The sequence below is a fragment of the Electrona antarctica genome (genome assembly GCF_951216825.1).
Source record: "Electrona antarctica genome assembly, chromosome: 5".
Classification (NCBI taxonomy): domain Eukaryota; kingdom Metazoa; phylum Chordata; class Actinopteri; order Myctophiformes; family Myctophidae; genus Electrona; species Electrona antarctica.
The window spans coordinates 5,829,131-5,847,667 of NC_136810.1; the positions used below are offsets into that span (position 1 = coordinate 5,829,131).

Here is an 18,537-nt window from a genome sequence, read left to right on the forward strand (position 1 = left end):
GCTTTCATAAACACATTGTCAATGTTGGTCTAGATCAAAAATATCTTTGGCCTCCTGTGCTTACCTCTGGTGGTCCTTGACACGAGCAAGAAGCTGATTAACCTGTAAAGATGCAGAAAAGCATGACTACATCATTCAAGTCCATCAAATGATCTGATCAGTAACAACATAATCTTGAAGTCTATTGATACAATAGGCCCCTGTCTGTGCAAGTGTGCATAACTAACTATCCCAGCCGTTTCCAGAAGGTGGCATATCCGTTTCCTATTCCGGTCCAGTTCCCATAGATGTGTTTGCTTTGCTCAGCAGCAGATTAATGTGAACCAGTGTTTCTAGTTCAAATCTGTCAATGCTCAGTTATATTAGGCACGGCCATCCCACGCTTCACCACTACATGTGAAATGGTACACAAATAGTCTCCTAAGTGGACGCCATATAGACTTAACATAAAACTATAAGACACATGTACCATAGAGGAGACACACTGGAAAGGGCGGCGGTGGCTCAGGGGTAGAGTGGCTGGATGGGAACCGCAAGGTTGCCAGTTCGAACCCGGGCTCGCCCAGAGTTAGTGTCGAAGTGTCCTTGAGCAAGACACTGAACCCCTAATTGCTCCTGATGTGCAGGTTGGTACCTTGCATGGTTTCCTCCGGCATCGGTGTATGAATGTGTGTGTGAATGGGTGAATGTAATGCACAATCTATGTAAAGCGCCTTGGATAAAGGCGCTATATAAATGCACCATTTACCATTTACCATTTAGAGACCTGGACAGGAGAACAGTGAAGTAATGGTGACCACCAATGTTCTTGTTCTGAACAAATTGTGGTCCTTCCACGTGGTTCTAAAGGCTCATACATAGTCTGGATTTTCGGTGGTGGGGTGACCACCGAACTACAACGTGACGTCACAAGCCGCCACCGCTCCAGCCCTTCTCTCTGTTTTTACTCACCACCGCTCAACGTTATTTCAGCTCCGGTGGTCAGCTCACCACTGAAAATCCAGACTATGAATAGGCCTTAACGCAGCCATTTGCGAAACGTAGCATATTGTTGCAGAGGTCACGGTGTATCACAGATGTGTGTAATGACTGAATGTGATCATTTTCATTTGAATGATGTCTTCTTGACTGTCTTACATCGTATTTCTGTAGCTTGAGTTTCTCAGTTAAGTCAAACTTCTCTGCCTCCAGTTCCATCATCCAGTTCCACATCTCAGTGGCCTTGTCCCTAAAACAAACAAAGCAATTCATTGTCCAAAGTGTGTCAAATGATATAGAAATGTTTTTTTTTAATAATCAAAGTCTACAAAATAACCTAAGTAAATTAAAAAATATCTCAAATATTCTTCCCAGTACAGTACTTGAATAACTACTTCCCTCCACTGGCCAGTGGACACATCACACATGGTGTGGTTAGCTGTAACGTTTGACTGCTGACATACTTGAGTTTTTCCTCGTTTAGATGATCAATCTGGAGGGCTTTCCTGCGGTCGGCCAAGATCTTCTTCTTCTTCTCCCTCTCCGTTTGCTTCTTGGCTCCCTTTCTCCCCTCAGCACCCTGCAGTCCCCAATAAAAAAACGATTATAAAAATATATAATTTGTACTGATAGCCACAGCCTGTCAACGGAGCCTATACGTTCACACATAAAGTGTAATTTATACTCGGTCTAGTATGATGACAGACGATATCGCGTGCTAAATATAGCAGATCTATGCAGTGTGCATGGAATAGACGTGCTGTAGGCATGTCCTGGAAAACATGGACCATTGTCCTTCTATTTCTACACTCTTTGAGTTAAATTGATGCTAAGGATTTTACTGTGTAGCCAATGCATGCTGTATTGAATAGTAGCACGACAGAGAGTGACTGCTACAAAAGAAGCAATCTGAGAACCCATCGTCAAAAAAAAGGAAAGCAGCAAAAGTTGAATAAAAAAGAATCAAGTCTTAATAAGGAACATCTCTCTCTGTCTTTCTGTCTTTCACTCTCTCTGCCATTTGAGAGCATAGACTGAAAATAAATAGGTTGAGAGAAAGCTTGGCTTGGCCCAGCCCAGTTTGGCCCAGCCCAGTTTGGCCCAGCCCAGTTTGCACGTGCCTGCAGACCAATATATCTCTCCAAGTGGTTGAGTGATTGGACATAATGATGGGCTTCCTCCCTGTGACGTTTGGTTTGACTACATGACAGATGTGGAGCAGATGTTGAATAACCTGCTGTTGATGGGTCATGGTAGTGATAATAACCTTTGATGATTGAGTCATGGTAGTGAGAGTGAATAACCTCCTGTTGATGAGTCATGGTAGTGATAATAACCTGCTGTTGATGGGTCATGGTAGTGATAATAACCTTTGATGATTGAGTCATGGTAGTGAGAGCTTTCTTCTTCTTGATGTCATCATCGTGCTTCTTACGGTGGTCCTCCTGCTCCTTCCTCTCCCTCTCCTCCTGTACGCCAAAAACACCAGCAAAGAAGAACCACTTAACCAACGAAAGCTGCAAGCTCTGAGTCGGCATTCGAGATGACTGAGACCGGTGCGGTGAGTGAGATCTCCTTACCGCAAGTCTGGTCTGCCTGTCTTTCTCTCTCTCAGTCCGAATCCGCACCTGCTCTGCTCTCTCAGCACGGCGCTTGTCCTGCAGGGCCACACACACACATGATGAACACACGCACACACACACACACACACACACACACACACGCACGCACACACGCATGCACGCACGCACACACACACACACACACACACACACACACAGTAGACTACATTGAGTACTGTTACCTGTACATTTTGCTTCTAGGAATGGTAAAAGTACATTATGAATTAACCACTTAAGCCATATTTCATCATATACAGTACTGTATTGGCTTGCTGCCAATTTTTTAGGTTTTTGATTTTTTTTGTTTGCATAAATCAGTGCTATTGAACACCCTTTATGTCTGTGTGTTGTTTCATAAATCAGTGCTATTGAACACCCTTTATGTTTTGAAATTATTGAAATATTATTTACCAGTAGTAAAAAGTGCTTTGGACAAAACCACTTAACTCCATTGGACCCTCAAACTGTCTGCTAAAGCAACGAACTCCACCACCTCTCCTCCTCTCATGGAAGTCATTGACAATATAGAAAGTCACAACACCAACTTTGATGAGGCAGTATTGCTTTGTTTTCAAACATAAGGTTTTCTTAATTTCCTGAAAAATGAACATTTTGGAGTTAGGTGGTTGCCTCCCGACAGCAGAGATATATATATATAGTATACTGTACTAGAGAGGTGCCTGTTAGGCTGTTGGAGCGTCTACAGCGGTGCCCATTGGGCACTGGCCTACTTGGAACGATGCAAGTTGGAAATGCATGCCCCACCCAGATATTATGTCTGTGTCCCTTTTATCGTTTTTGAATTTGAAGCTCACACGTTGCTCAGAGCTCGTGAGCAACAACGTAAACCTTGTATGGAGGCTGAAACAAAATATTTTCAGATGGGGGTTGATGCTGAACTGGACTGCACGGTAATGGGCTTGAGGCCCTGAAAAGGCCTCCTGGAGACCTTCATTGGCTGTTAATTGATTATGTTAAATTTATGTAGGTCAAAAGGATGATAAAAAGATGAAGAAAAAAAACAGAAAAGTTTGCGTGCACGCACGCTATGGGGGCCCTACAAAAGATACTGGCCCAGGGGCCCTCGGGGGGGTTAATCCGTCCCTGGGTTGATAGCCTCGCCTATGCGTATTAACCCATTTTGACCTGAGATCAGATTCTAAAAATGTCTTCTACATCCTGACAGTTTTCTGAAAAAGCTATGTTTCTATGTCAGTGGTTCTTCGATTTTTCAAAAATAGCAGACCTACAAGCTCGTAGCGCGCCACTCGGTGGCGCGCTATGATAGCGCGCCACCGAGCTAAAGCATAACATAATGCTAACACCAAAAGGGGTTCCCGCCCAAGATGTGTTAATTTGGGGGTCCTTGACATGAAAAGGTTTGAGAACCACTGCTCTATAGACGTAGTTGGAACTCACGATTCTTTGGACGAGGGCGATGAGCTCCTCTTCCTCCCTCTTCCTCTGGACGAAGTGAGCCTCAATCAGAGACTGCAGCTCAGACAGATCCTTCTCCTGGCGCTTCCTGTGGATGTCCTGGTACCAGGTAGAAACCAATATGCAGTCAGTAGATATCCTGGTACCAGGTATAAACCAATAGGTAGTCAGTAGATATCCTGGTACCAGGTATAAACCAATAGGTAGTCAGTAGATATCCTGGTACCAGGTATAAACCAATAGGTAGTCAGTAGATATCCTGGTACCAGGTATAAACCAATAGGTAGTCAGTAGATATCCTGGTACCAGGTATAAACCAATAGGTAGTCAGTAGATATCCTGGTACCAGGTATAAACCAATAGGTAGTCAGTAGATATCCTGGTACCAGGTATAAACCAATAGGTAGTCAGTAGATATCCTGGTACCAGGTATAAACCAATAGGTAGTCAGTAGATATCCTGGTACCAGGTATAAACCAATAGGTAGTCAGTAGATATCCTGGTACCAGGTATAAACCAATAGGTAGTCAGTAGATATCCTGGTACCAGGTATAAACCAATAGGTAGTCAGTAGATATCCTGGTACCAGGTATAAACCAATAGGTAGTCAGTAGATATCCTGGTACCAGGTATAAACCAATAGGTAGTCAGTAGATATCCTGGTACCAGGTATAAACCAATAGGCAGTCAGTAGATATCCTGGTACCAGGTATAAACCAATAGGTAGTCAGTAGATATCCTGGTACCAGGTATAAACCAATAGGCAGTCAGTAGATATCCTGGTACCAGGTATAAACCAATAGGTAGTCAGTAGATATCCTGGTACCAGGTATAAACCAATAGGTAGTCAGTAGATATCCTGGTACCAGGTATAAACCAATAGGCAGTCAGTAGCTGACGAGAGCGTTTGTTCAAATACTTAAAGCTGTATTACAGTACTGTATGTAACTTCCATCCATCCATCCATCTTCAACCGCTTATCCGTAGTCGTTGTTGTTGAATAAAATGCTATGTATGTTAGAGTATGTTAATACAATATTACTAATACAATTGGGGAGGTTGTATTTGGTCTCCCTGCTCTTCTATTGAGACATTTGGAATACTGTGTCTTGACACAACCTTTGACACCTCCTGTTTCTGGTTTGACACAAATTTTGTGTCAAATATACCTTTTGACCTTCAGGTCACACAAGTTGACCTGAAGGTCAAAAGGTATAGATTTCTCCCCATAGCAAGCAGGCTATTATCTCAGTGGTAAACATGTCAGCACTAGGAGACTCTATTATCTCAGTGGTAAACATGTCAGCACTAGGAGACTCTATTATCTCAGTGGTAAACATGTCAGCACTAGGAGACTCTATTATCTCAGTGGTAAACATGTCAGCACTAGGAGACTCCGTGGCAGAACAGGAGAGTCACATAGTGCAGCTTTAAGTACAAATGTGATATTATTTCCACTACATCTTAGAAGGAACTTGTTGTACTTTTTCCTCTTTAAAGTCCTTAAATGTGATGAATACACAAACTGAAAATGAAAACTCGGCCACTAGGACTATGTGTGTGTGCGTGCGTGCGTGCGTGCGTGCGTGCGTGCGTGCGTGCCAGCTCACATCAAAGTCGACTTTGTCTCCTCCATCAGGCATCTTTGGTGCCGTAATATTTGGCATAAACGGCCTGTTGGTGTAAATGAAAAATGTGTGAACGTGATCAATCCTACATGTAAACCATCAATCAATCAATGACATGGAATCAATCAATGAACCAATCAACCTGACATGATCAATTAATGAAATAAGCCTATATAGAAACCATCAATGGTAGTTTAATTGCTTTGTATATTTTAAGGAAACAAAGTGCCTTTGCACAAAAGAAAGAGAGAAAGAATCACAACTTACTTGGGCTTGGGCTTTGATTCATCTGTGATGAGGAGAGACATACATTAATTGTTAATAAAAAAGCATTTTTGTGGACACTATGGTAAATGAGTAAAGGATTGACCACTTGAACCCTATAGAGCGTCGCAGTCCCGCCCCCTACCAGGGCCCAGGAAATGATTCTCCGTTCATTTTCCTCATAGACATTTGAGAAAGTATTTATTTAAAGACGTTTACGCCGCGGACAAAGCCAACTCTTGTCGTGACAAATCATGACAACAAACACAATTGTTCGGGCCAAACAAAGAATTAGAAAGTAGAAAAAAAAGACATTATGTCAGCATTGCCTTATTTGGCTAACATTCAGTTAAAATAACAGCCTACAAGCTCACCACACATTGCATTGCAGGTTTGCAGTGTGTGTTGTGAGCTTATCGGGCTATTTTCCGTTAAGTGAAAAAGGAGGTGTACAGACCCCTGAGTTCAAGTTGTTATGGAATCTACAAAATATGTTTTACCTGTTGTTTCCTCTGGTGCCTCCTCTGTCACTTCCTCTTGTACTGATACCCACAAAATATAAAATTAATCAGTAATCAGTACAAATCAATTTTTGAAAATAGACGATCTAGTGCATGAGCCAGCCAGCCAGGACCCCAAATGTGGAGTCTTCGGTACCAATGGGGGGGTGATAATATTATCAGTGATTTTTGGGAAGGTATACATCCCTAGTGCTAGGAAATATGTGATAGCATTGCAGCAGTGGTGATAGCTCTTATCACTCCATTTATAACCGCATGCCAAAACACCATTTTCAAAATCCGAATAAAGCATTCTATTCTACTACTGATAGTTCTCTCTTATTATTGATATTTTCCCTTAAAAAATGGTTGGGATACAACTCAAGTGCGTGTGTGTGCGTGCGCGCGTGCGTGTGTGTGTGTGTGTGTGTGTGTGTGTGTGTGTGTGTGTGTGTGTGTGTGTGTGTGAGTGTGTGTGTGTGTTGTTAGTCAACAGGCCATTCGTTGTGTGTAGAGTCATAGGGGAGACCTGTGTAGTATGTGTGTGCGGAGGGTGCGCCAGCACCCCCTGCTGGTGGAGAGGAGAAACTTTTGTAAGCCTATCTCACAGAATTTCCCCGCCCCCCTTAATACGCCCCCTTTCGGGGTTAGTGGCGATAGCGTGACGTCACTCCATAGACGCTACATGTTAACAGAGGTAATTTAAGAAGTCTACAACTTTTGTTTTCTCAAGGTAAGGTTTGTTCTATCTGTTTGAGCTGATTTACCATCTTGTTTGCTTCATAATAATATTGGTCTGTCACATTTTTACATTAGAAAATGTACTTAGATTCTCCAGAGAAAAACACGTGTAAATGCCAATGTTAAAGACACCACTATTTACCGGAAGTGGGCGTGGAAAGCGGGCTGTGAGATAGGCCTTAGTTGACAGATAGACACAACAACATGACGAGACGCTAAACGTATTGTAGTTTTACTTTCACCTGCACCAAGTAGTTTAAAGAAATCTAACCCGAACAACAACACAATAAGATTCACATACTGTTATTATGATTAACTCGGTTAATCGGATGAGGAGGAGGTGGAAATAACAACACAACGACAACTAATAGTCACACTGCGTCACAGGTGTGTGTGTGTGTGTGTGTGTGTGTGTGTGTGTGTGTGTGTGTGTGTGTGTGTGTGTACAGTGTGTTAGAGATGTTTGTCGAGTGTTTGTGTTGGAACGCACAGTTCATATACAGCTCCTTCCAGAGAGAGATCATATATGGATTGATTGATTGATTGATTGAAAATTGTATTAACAGTTTGCAGAATTACAGTACATTTCAAGCACAAACTCAATACAAAGGCTGTTAACTGTGAGTGGACGACCCAATTAAGCATTACACTTGTTTACAACAGGGTCCACCATGTTCAAATCATCAAAACATTTAGAGACGTACAAATAGACACTTCTATATAGACAAAGAACAGTACAGGAATTCATCATAATGGAGGTAAAAAGGGAAAAGAAACATATACAGTGAGGGGAAAAAGGGGGGGGTGGGTGGGGGGGATTCAGATTTTACGGGGGCCAGTTTCGAATTGCAGCCATCCGTAGGTGCCCTTTGAGAGCGGTTTTGAAGGAGTCAAGGGATTCGCATGTCTTAATGACTGTTGGTAGGGCGTTCCACATTTTGGTGGCATAGGAGCGAAAAGAATTTAGTCCCTTGTTTGTGCCGAATCTGGGTTGAACATGATTCGTTGCACTCCCTCTGGTGTTGTGGGTGTGGACTTCGTTAACATTAAGGAAGTATCTACACAGGTACATGGGTATCTTGGTGGAGTATGGAGAGTGGAGACACTACACTGCTGTGTGCGCGTGTGTATACGAGTCTCTCTCTCTCTCTCTCTCTCTCTCTCTCTCTCTCTCGTGTACATGATGCTGCGGTGCAGTATCAAACTATTTCTCAAACCCAGTCTTCAGAGTGTATGGCACTATTTGCAATATGTGAACATACCGGTACGTCTAACATACGTCTAAAACAGCACCAACACTATATTGCAATGTGAAACATGACCTAACATTGTGATATGGGTGCAGGTCATATGTGTGCAGTCAGAATGCGTATTTGTGCTATATAAGTGGGGGCCTGGGACCCCTAATATACCACTATAGCATAAAGGTTTCAGTGTCAGTAACATCATAATAAGAACTGGTATTCGATTTAAATCGATTGAAACACCCGACGATATAAATCAATTTAATACAAAATAGAAATCGATAAAAAATGGTGTGTGAGGTATGAAATGTGAGATTTAATCATATTCCATAATTTTTTAAGAGAAATGAGACAGACTCACTTTCACTAGAGCACGGCAGAGGGGAGCTGTGTGTGTCTGTGACTGTGACCAGGTGATGGCCGTTGACACTCGTTAATGCATCAAGGAAGGCAATTATAGTATGTTTCTGCACTGTCAAATAGGTCTACATCTATCCTAAGAGGGCATCAAAGAAAGCTCTTTTTTTTTTTTTACGAGAAAGCATGTTTACAGTTGTTGCACATAGATTAAGTACAGTACTTTTTCATGAAAAGTATACTTTTGCAATGTAGTTCAATACAAATTGTGAAAATGTGTTTAATGTGTTTTAAATTTGAGGGGGAGATAAATAATTAAAACAAATCGTGAAAAATCGTTTCGTGAACGTAATATCGTGATTCGAATCGCATCGTGAGTTCAGTGAATCATTATATACCTAGTAACTAATAATAGTACCAGTAAGTCTTAAGGCTCATACATAGTCTGATTTATCGGTGGTTAGGTGACCACCGAACTACAACATGACGTCACGAGCCGCGGTGAAGAGCAAACCACCGCCACCGCCCCAGCCCTTCTATCTGGAGGCGTGATCAATGCCATTTGGCTATTCTGAGTGGCCAAACAGCATTGACCACGCCTCCAGGTCTTAAGTTAAGTCATAAGACCTGGTACTTAAGACACGCATAATACTGCCCATCTCCATATATAGATCTGGCCTGTTCTGACATCACAACACGGGCACCGCTCTAGTATACATAAAATTATGATAATATTTCTCTCATAATCATAGGATCATAAAGTCAACCCACCACATCCTCCTGACCCTCGCCTTCCTGGTTGACAGTATTATCTTACCCAAATCCTGGTCTATACCTCATCCTCAAAAGTATCCTCTTTATCGACATCCCTCCTCATCTGTAGCTTGAACATCTCATCAGGTGCCAGGTCACCCTTAGCACAATTTGGATCTGCCATCCACATGTTGTGACATCAGCCGACTTGTCAAGTTGAGCTTGATGGTCTGCCATTTTCCACATCACTTGTATATGAGCCCTCAACACGTGGTGCAACAGGGCAACTCAAATTATGGCACCCAACTAAATTGTGGCGGTTACCCAACTCACCCAGCAGGGTAGCCTGGGAAGTTCCCTGCCAGCAAAGTGTCTTGTGCTCTGATCTTGCCTTTGCACACAGATATGAGGCTCCACAGGACTGTCCCATCCTGCTCCATCTGTACTTTATAGTATAAAGTACAGTATAAAGTTTATACTGTAGATCCACCCGATATACACCCCAATACACCAACAAGACAAGCAGGCCTGGGCCGTGGCTCAGCGGTCCAGGCACATTGGCTGGTAATCCAGTCTGGCAGTGTGCCGCGGGCTCGACTCCCGATCCCGACGGCCTTTACTGCATGTCACCCCCCCATCTCTCTCCCCATTTCCTGTCAGCCTACTGTCTGTCCCTCCATAAAAAATATAAAATAAAGGCGAAAGCCACACAAAAAATACATAAAAAAAACAAACAAGACAAGCTCATGAGCATGTGCATGCTCATCTGCAATGTCTGCCTCATCACGACCAAATGCAGTATCCATCATCAACACTGTTGTGCACATTTGGGGGAGTCCACTCACACATGATGCACACGCTCAGCTGATGTTTATGACAGTCTGCTTAAAAAACTGTTTGAGCAGAGACACTGAGACAGTGTTGCAGAATTGTGCTGACAGACCAGGTCTGGCTGAGCCTCTATGGCATGGAACACATGAGTCTTCATCAGGTACTGGATTAGATATCATGCATACTTCACACTCCAGCAAGGAAGAAATACTTCATGCTCCATGACGAGAGAGAAGAAATACTCCATGCTCCACCACGAGAGAGAAGTCGACAAGTTGCTGTTGTGGTATCTGGTAGACACCAAACACTCTAGTTCTACTATACGAAACACTGTACAGAGACTTAACCAAGAACTGGAGAGCAGGAGAGAAAGTTGAGACGGCAGCAGACAGAGTGAGATGTTCACCACACTGTCACCTTGTCTCTCTGAACCAGTTATTTTCATAATGACCCGTCTCATTTGTTATTGTATTGTTATAAAAATAAAATGCATGATAGCACCCATAAAACTGGTGCTATGCTATCACAACTGTATTGTACACCTTCACAATAATCACTATGAGCATTATTCCCCCAGAAGGTGCCGACCAACCCCCCCCGGCTCACGGTCTAAAGCTGGGTCTACAAGCTCACAATGCGACACATTTAGCTTGTATAGATTGTTTAGTGTCATTATATTAAATTCATAATGTACTTTTCCCCTTCAAAAGTATACAATATTTGTCTTTTGAAATGTAGCCTACTGAAGTGAAAATCATAAATATCCCAAAATACAAATACTCAAGTAAAGTATACAGATACTCTACTTACTATACTTTTACATAAGTACAGTTGTATACAAATAAATATTATTTTAATTTCAACCTGTTTTCAACCGTAAAACATGCTGAGGGCTGAGACGTGCTTTTCCAGTGGTGCCAATTAAGGTACACTGTCCACCACCGCACTTAATTACAGTGTTAATTAAACTGTGTTCAATTAGTCTTACTATACTATTATTGTACTATTCTATTCATTCTTGTTTACAGATCATATTACCTGCTTCTTCTTCTTCCTCTCTTCATTAAGCAGTGGCAGTGGAAAAGAGACATAATATCACATTATGTACTGAGAAAATGTTCTAATAAACTGTGATTATCGAATAAATAAATGTTGATCCTCATTATTAAAAGTATAAAGTCGGCAACATACTCAACTTCCTCCTGCATCACTTCCTCAGTGTCAGACATTTTCTTTTATGTGAACCCCTGGAAAATAGATCTCTGTCAGCCTATACACAGCAGAATTATGGGTGTTAATCTTACTCGGAGCGTGTACAAATGTAACCAAATCCATTTTTACACTCTAGGAGTTAAAAATGGATACATTAACACAGGGGATTTGACTGTGTATATTAAGAATGATACAGCATAGGATAGCAAGCAAGCCTTTACATGTCATTCTACAACAGTACAGTATCACCGGCTGAGAAAGGTTTCTGTATGTATTTTGTTGCTGTATTGTATTGTTCATTGTTGTGCAGGCTGCTTTTTTACTCTGCTGCTGTAACACCCCCTTAGATAGCATTTCTGTAGACTTAGATATAATTTGATACAGACTTATAGCATGTTATGTAGACAGCACTATAATTGCATTGTATGTAGTCATAGTATATATGTATAGTTTATATGTATAGTTTCATTATATAGATATTCCACTGTTACGTTCTTAGCTTACGGTACGCATGTTTCATGATAAATGCTTTTTTATGTGATGTATTCCCAATAGACCAGCGGGTGGCGGATTTAGCCGCGGTTGCCGCGGGTGAACCGCAGTTTAGGGTGGATTAGGGTCAATTCAATATATTATAAATTAATATCGGATAAACCGCGGGTGAAATAATGCTGGAAATAATAAATGAATGGCAGCCATCTATCTATAGGCTTTATAACTTTTAAAACGGAAATAAATTAATGATATCTATCTATAGTCTTATAATATATTTTTTAAAAGGCACAAAATCTCAGCATGCGTGCGTTAGTAGTATTTTAATATTTTCCATCAGGCACAAATTAGACGCCTATATTGGCTAAGAAGGACCACAACAACGAGTGGGCTGCTAGCTGCTAGGCTAACAGGCAGCTGAGAGTATGAAAGAAACTTACAACTAACTGAAACAGAAGTGAAGAATATAAGTTTGGCGTGGGACTCGGTACCATGGGACTGCATGGGAGCGAGGGCTGGATATATGCCACATGAAAAGACGTTAGTTGCGATGTGCGAACGTGACTGACTGAACGGACGGCAGCCTTGTTGCCATGGAAATGGGAATATACAACCGTAACTTTGGTTAACTGTCGGCAGTGGTGAGTGACACAACTTATAAATAGCCGATCTACAAGCTCACAACGCGTCGCAGCGAGCCAGCGACGCGTTGTGAGCTGGTAGATTGGCTATCCCTGCAGCGGATTTCGGGTGGTTGCGGATATATAAATTGGATTAATTAATTAATGCGGTCGGATAACGGGCGGATCATTAATATGTACGGGCGGATTAGGGTGACAAAAAAGCTCATCCGCAGTTCTCTATTTCCCATGCTTTTTTGTTCTTGCTTAATGTAAATCGCTCTGGATTAAGAGCGTCTGCTAAATGCCTAAATTGTAACACTAACAAAGGCCTACAGTATCCTATCTGACAGTACATTATTTGTATTATTTTTAGATCAAAGCTCCTTTTGCCCATTACCAATAAAACATTCACAAACAGCTGAATGCCATACTCATAACATAATCTCACTGGAATCTTTTCAAAGAGCAAAATGTTAGGTGTTTCCCAGGTGGATTAAGATTATCACAGTTAAAAGTCTTTCTAACCTTGACAGACTGATAGATGGACAAACAGAGTCTGTTTTAATGTCAGTCATGCTAATGACTCAAACTCTGTCGACACCTGTCTACTAAGAGAGGCTGTTACTCTGAGTGACTGACAGGCTGCCCCAAATTCATGTTCCTTGATTCATGATTTGTGAGAGCGGTGACAACCACTAGGATCTACATTTTTACAGTGAGATGTTTTGAGAAAAGATGACTATTTATATGTTGAAACTCTTGCTATAGACAATAGACAGATAACAATAAACAGAATTCAGGAAAGTACAATTAAGGTCTGTAGAAATAAAGCTTATAATAATTAAATCTGCAATGAGTCTGTATAGTCAAACAAAATACTGGATTTATTTTTTCTTTTCTTTTTTTTAACAAACCATGCACTTGAATGAAAATTGTATTTCTAAATTACCATATTTCAAAGAAATGTTATGCGGCACATCAAAGGAATAGGAATTCCACTAGTTCCATAAGAGAATCCTTACCTGTGACACAGACAAAGAGACAAAGGGACAACAGGAGACAACACTCCAATTCCTTGATGTTCACAATTCCAACAGGTTCAGCTTTGAGGATACTAGAGCATACTGTACATATTAGTCCAACCCTTCATAGTCATATGACTTCACTGTCCTATGGCTGAACGGCATGGGAGAGACTCTGTCTATTGTTAGTAAAGTGTAACAATAAAGTTCCATCACAAATACGTCATGTATAAAGACCTTGTCATTGGAATTGTGTTGCTAAGGAACACACTAGTTAAAAAAAGGAAAATGCTCCGTTGTGTATACAGTACAAGTACTGTACATGAATGCAGCCATGCAGAGACACATTGATGTATGTACACACTACACACTGACCCTAACCCTTTCCCAGGTAAAATGTCAGGCATCCATTCCAAGCTTTCATCGTCATGGTATATTTCAGCACGAGATGATTTAATCACTGGTTAAGCAGGGTAATAAAAGCCTCTCCTGTCAGTCAACCAAAAATAAAAGCAAAGGCGAACGACATATGGCTTCCATTCTTTTTATTGCTGAAGCAAAAGTACAAAGTAGAAGTTCATACCTTAAAACCCATTTTGGGCGGGAACCCCTTTTGGTGTTAGCATTATGTTATGCTTTAGCTATTGAAAAATAGCAGATCTACAAGCTCATAGCGAGCTTGTAGGTCTGCTATTTTTTTTAAATCGAAAAACGACTGACATATAACATAGCTTTTTCAGAAAACTGTCAGGATGTAGAAGACATTTTTAGAATCTGATCTCAGGTCAAAATGGGTTAAGCAGGGTAATAAAAGCCTCTCCTGTCAGTCAACCAAAAATAAAAGCAAAGGCGAACGACATATGGCTTCCATTCTTTTTATTGCTGAAGCAAAAGTACAAAGTAGAAGTTCATACCTTAAAATAAAACCCTTCATAACAACAAACAGTTCATCTGAAAGACCCACAATATGCATTATGGCAGATTCTCAAGCACATAGAGATCAATAAGGCATTAATTCCTCTGACACACCAGAGTACAGTATCTGTTCATTACAGGCTTCGGTACAGTAGGGTGAACATTTCCCTTGTCCCAGCATCAACATCCCCTCCTGCTGCTGCAATGCAAATAGAATTGCAAAGTGGCAATTGTAAACAAGAAGCTGGAATGACAGTTCCTTTTTGGTAGAATTTGGTCATAGAGAATTTAATTTAGACATTTGTTTTATGTCACTTATGTGTCAACCACTAGATCAATCTTCATATGACCACCGCGCTCTGACTATAGGTGCGCCACCCGTTCAAAACATATCAGAATAAAGGGTAGTGGGTCGCACACACCAAGACTGTAGTTCAAATAGTTTATTTCATATTTGAAACCAAGGACAAACGTTTCGGCTATCCAGCCTTCATCACTGTGTCAACCACTGAAATCCTATATTTGTTGACCAGAGTCCCGTCCTTTGTTCCTGCCACAATGCGATACGTAGTGAGCTTAAGTATCAGCAATTTCAGCTGAATGTTTTCCCCAGAATAGGGACACTACTGTAGGTTTCATGTGGTTAACAGATATTACAGTAAATACACTTGTATACAAACAGTCAAAAACAACCCAAAACAATTCCATTATTATATTTGCACATGACGAAAAGGCACAATAACCCCCATGTTGTACACAAAGACAACTGCTTGCAAAATGTGGTATTCTGGTTACAGTCCTGGGCTGAATGTGCCGGTGACATTATGTATGCTCTACCCGCGGTCTGTCATCTATGAAGCCCCCGCGGTCTGTCATCTATGAAGCGCCCTGGTCTGTCATCTATGAAGCCCCCGTGGTCTGTCATCTATGAAGCGCCCTGGTCTGTCATCTATGAAGCCCCCGTGGTCTGTCATCTATGAAGCGCCCTGGTCTGTCATCTATGAAGCCCCCGTGGTCTGTCATCTATGAAGCCCCCTGGTCTGTCATCTATGAAGCCCCCGTGGTCTGTCATCTATGAAGCCCCCGTGGTCTGTCATCTATGAAGCCCCCGCGGTCTGTCATCTATGAAGCGCCACTCTTTAGCGAAACAAATTCAAAGTCAAGTATTTACAGGCAAGTCAAACCACATTCAGTTAACTGGTAATACATTGTACTGTCACAAAATAAAAAATGCTAGCCATGACACAGCAAAAATTCAGCCTGCTCAGATATCACATTGAATAAAGCATGGTTAATATAATCAGAACAAGCAGTGATGGTTCTATGGAATATAAAACTAGAGCCGTTGCATATTACTCAAGATGAGAAATCATAAAATCCTGTTAATGAATGAATTATATAAATCTATCCTGAAATACTGTAGGCTATTGCATAGTCAGAAAGAAAGCACACAACACAACAACTAGAATCAATTAAGACTGAAACTATTCCTATTTTAATTGTGAAAACATGTTATAATAGGTGGCTGCTCCATTAGCTACTCTTCTAACCTTCATTCATGCAATATTTCAGCAGTGGCCGAAAAAAACATTGAACAGTCCTATTACACAACAAACTAATTTAAAAGGGCCATGCCAAAAGCAACTTTAAAAATATAATTTGTAGACTTTGAAGCACAACGGTTGTTCTCCTGGTCCCTCTGGTATCAATATTGATGAGAACCTTTATAGGAGAATCAAAATGTTTAGATTTTGATATTGGGTTTGGTTGGGCCTTCAAAGTGGGATCCCGACGGCTACGGTCTCACACCTGCTGAGATAGAGATGGTGAAAGAGAGAGAGAGACAGAGAGAGAGTTAGAGAAATGATATATTTCCCTTTCAATGAACCAGTCAGTATTGCTTTTAACCATGTGCATAGCCCATCAAACTTTAGGAGGTGGCAGAGATTATTAACCTCCTGGCTGTTAGCCAAGAGGTAAATCTTCAAATACGTATGTGTGTGTGTGTGTGTGTGTGTGTGTGTGTGTGTGTGTGTGTGTGTGTGTGTGTGTGTGTGTGTGTGTGTGTGTGTGTGTGTGTGTGTGTGTGTGTGTGTGTGTGTGTGTGTGTGTGTGTGCGTGCGTGCGTGCGTGCGTGCGTGCGTGCGTGCGTGCGTGCGTGCGTGCGTGCGTGCGTTTGTGCGTACTGTTATTAGTATACTTGTGAGGGTCAAATGTCTGCACAAGTATAGTAGCATTAAGTAAGTATAGTAGCATTTGAAATAAGATCCTGCATGTGGTTCATGATTAAGGTTTAAGGCTCGTATCTAAGGCTTTAGGTTAAAGGTTAAACGTTTTTTTTTAATTGGAATTTTTAAAATGTATGTCCTAAAAGTTTGATGTCCTTCCAAGTGTAGTAATGCAAACGTGTGCGTGTGTGTGTGTGTGTGGCGTGTGTGTGTGCGTGCGTGCGTGCGTGCGCGTGCGTGTGTGTGTGCGCGTGTGCATGTGTGTGTGCTGTGTGTGCTTGTGTGTGTCATGTGCGCAATGTGCTGCGTCTGTTGACACATAACTGCAGTAGAGACTGACTCTGCTTTGAGTGTACTGTGGAAGCCGTAACATTGTCATTTGCCCTTCACTTCATTCCTCAGGGGTCTATTTCTGATCAAGAATTGGGGAGGTTACAAATGAGGAACACTATTTAGGGCTGAAACTAAAACCTGACAAACACTTTTCCATTTGTATTGTTCTAGCTCTGGCACAACAGTGCGTGTGTGCATGTGTACATGTGTGTGTGTGTGTGTGTGTGTGTGTGTGTGTGTGTGTGTGTGTGTGGGGGGGGTGTTAAAGTGTACATAAGGACTACTTTTGAATTGGCATTTAGGGTAAGCCGCTTGAGGATAAAGTAAGGAAGAAGTGTATTATCTCGTCAAAGTCAGCGCCACATTATTAGTGGCAATAATCTATTATTTAATGTTGCTTATCGTCATTACAATTGCTACTTTGCTTAGTTAGCAAACTCTGCTATAACAGCTTTTAATTAAGTTTGGTAAAGCTTTGTAACACTTTACCGTTAGTACTGAGTGAATAAGCCTGGCGTTTGAGGCTACTTTGCTGCCTAAACAGTTAGTAATCCTCCCCAACACACCGCCGTAATGTGACAATCAAGCAGCTGCAGCGTGGAACGACGCTATGTGGCATTGGACGGGCCCGTGCAGGTGGCATGGGGTGAACTATGATCGCCATCTGACTAAGACCGGAACGTTCTTTATACTGGGAAACAAGGTCATGGTGACGTTAGTCACGGAACGGACCGGTGTCAAAATGTTCAAGTGGAACGTTTTATTTATGGTGGACAGCTAGGGTGGGTTCGGTTGGTAGGGGCATAGCTGTGTCCACTGGGGTAGGGGCATAGCTGTGTCCACTGCAGGGTTAGGGGCATAGCTGTGTCCACTGGGGTAGGGGCATAGCTGTGTCCACTACAGGGCATAGCTGTGTCCACTACAGGGTAGGGGCATAGCTGTGTCCACTACAGGGTAGGGGCATAGCTGTGTCCACTACAGGGTAGGGGCATAGCTGTGTCCACTGGGGTAGGGGCATAGCTGTGTCCACTGCAGGGTTAGGGGCATAGCTGTGTCCACTGGGGTAGGGGCATAGCTGTGTCCACTACAGGGCATAGCTGTGTCCACTACAGGGTAGGGGCATAGCTGTGTCCACTAGGGGGCATAGCTGTGTCCACTGGTAGGGGCATAGCTGTGTCCACTGCAGGGGTAGGGGCATAGCTGTGTCCACTGCAGGGGTAGGGGCATAGCTGTGTCCACTGGTAGGGGCATAGCTGTGTCCACTGCAGGGGGTTTGGTAGGGGCATAGCTGTGTCCACTGCAGCTAGGGTGGGTTTGGTAGGGGCATAGCTGTGTCCACTGCAGGGGGTTTGGTAGG

The 18,537-nt window shown here is 42.1% G+C and overlaps 2 protein-coding genes across 9 annotated transcripts in view; both read right to left on the reverse strand.

Annotated features, from left to right (window-relative positions):
• Window positions 1-13,777, reverse strand: part of tnnt2d (troponin T2d, cardiac) — a 15,811-nt gene extending 2,034 nt beyond the window's left edge. The window contains exons 1-13 of one of the 3 annotated variants that reach the window (XM_079501951.1): window positions 13,705-13,770; window positions 11,547-11,625; window positions 11,394-11,413; window positions 6,430-6,471; window positions 5,933-5,954; window positions 5,648-5,711; window positions 4,020-4,136; window positions 2,559-2,636; window positions 2,362-2,447; window positions 2,316-2,328; window positions 1,443-1,558; window positions 1,138-1,228; window positions 65-102 (exon numbers count right to left, since the gene is read on the reverse strand). In XM_079501951.1, coding sequence (XP_079358077.1) covers window positions 65-102; window positions 1,138-1,228; window positions 1,443-1,558; window positions 2,316-2,328; window positions 2,362-2,447; window positions 2,559-2,636; window positions 4,020-4,136; window positions 5,648-5,711; window positions 5,933-5,954; window positions 6,430-6,471; window positions 11,394-11,413; window positions 11,547-11,584 — 725 coding nt within the window. In that variant the 5' untranslated portion in view covers window positions 11,585-11,625; window positions 13,705-13,770. Of the gene's footprint in view, window positions 1-64; window positions 103-1,137; window positions 1,229-1,442; window positions 1,559-2,315; window positions 2,329-2,348; window positions 2,448-2,558; window positions 2,637-4,019; window positions 4,137-5,647; window positions 5,712-5,932; window positions 5,955-6,429; window positions 6,472-11,393; window positions 11,414-11,546; window positions 11,626-13,704 lie in introns of all 3 variants that reach the window. The other 2 variants (XM_079501949.1, XM_079501950.1) reach the window with 2 other exon arrangements.
• A 786-nt stretch (window positions 13,778-14,563) lies between these two features.
• Window positions 14,564-18,537, reverse strand: part of LOC306923765 (uncharacterized protein) — an 81,969-nt gene continuing 77,995 nt past the window's right edge. For 5 of the 6 annotated variants that reach the window (XM_079502054.1, XM_079502058.1, XM_079502056.1 and 2 more), the window contains one exon: window positions 14,564-16,431. The gene's annotated coding sequence lies outside the window, so the exon portion shown is untranslated. The remainder of the gene's footprint in view (window positions 16,432-18,537) is intronic. The other variant, XM_079502055.1, reaches the window with a different exon arrangement.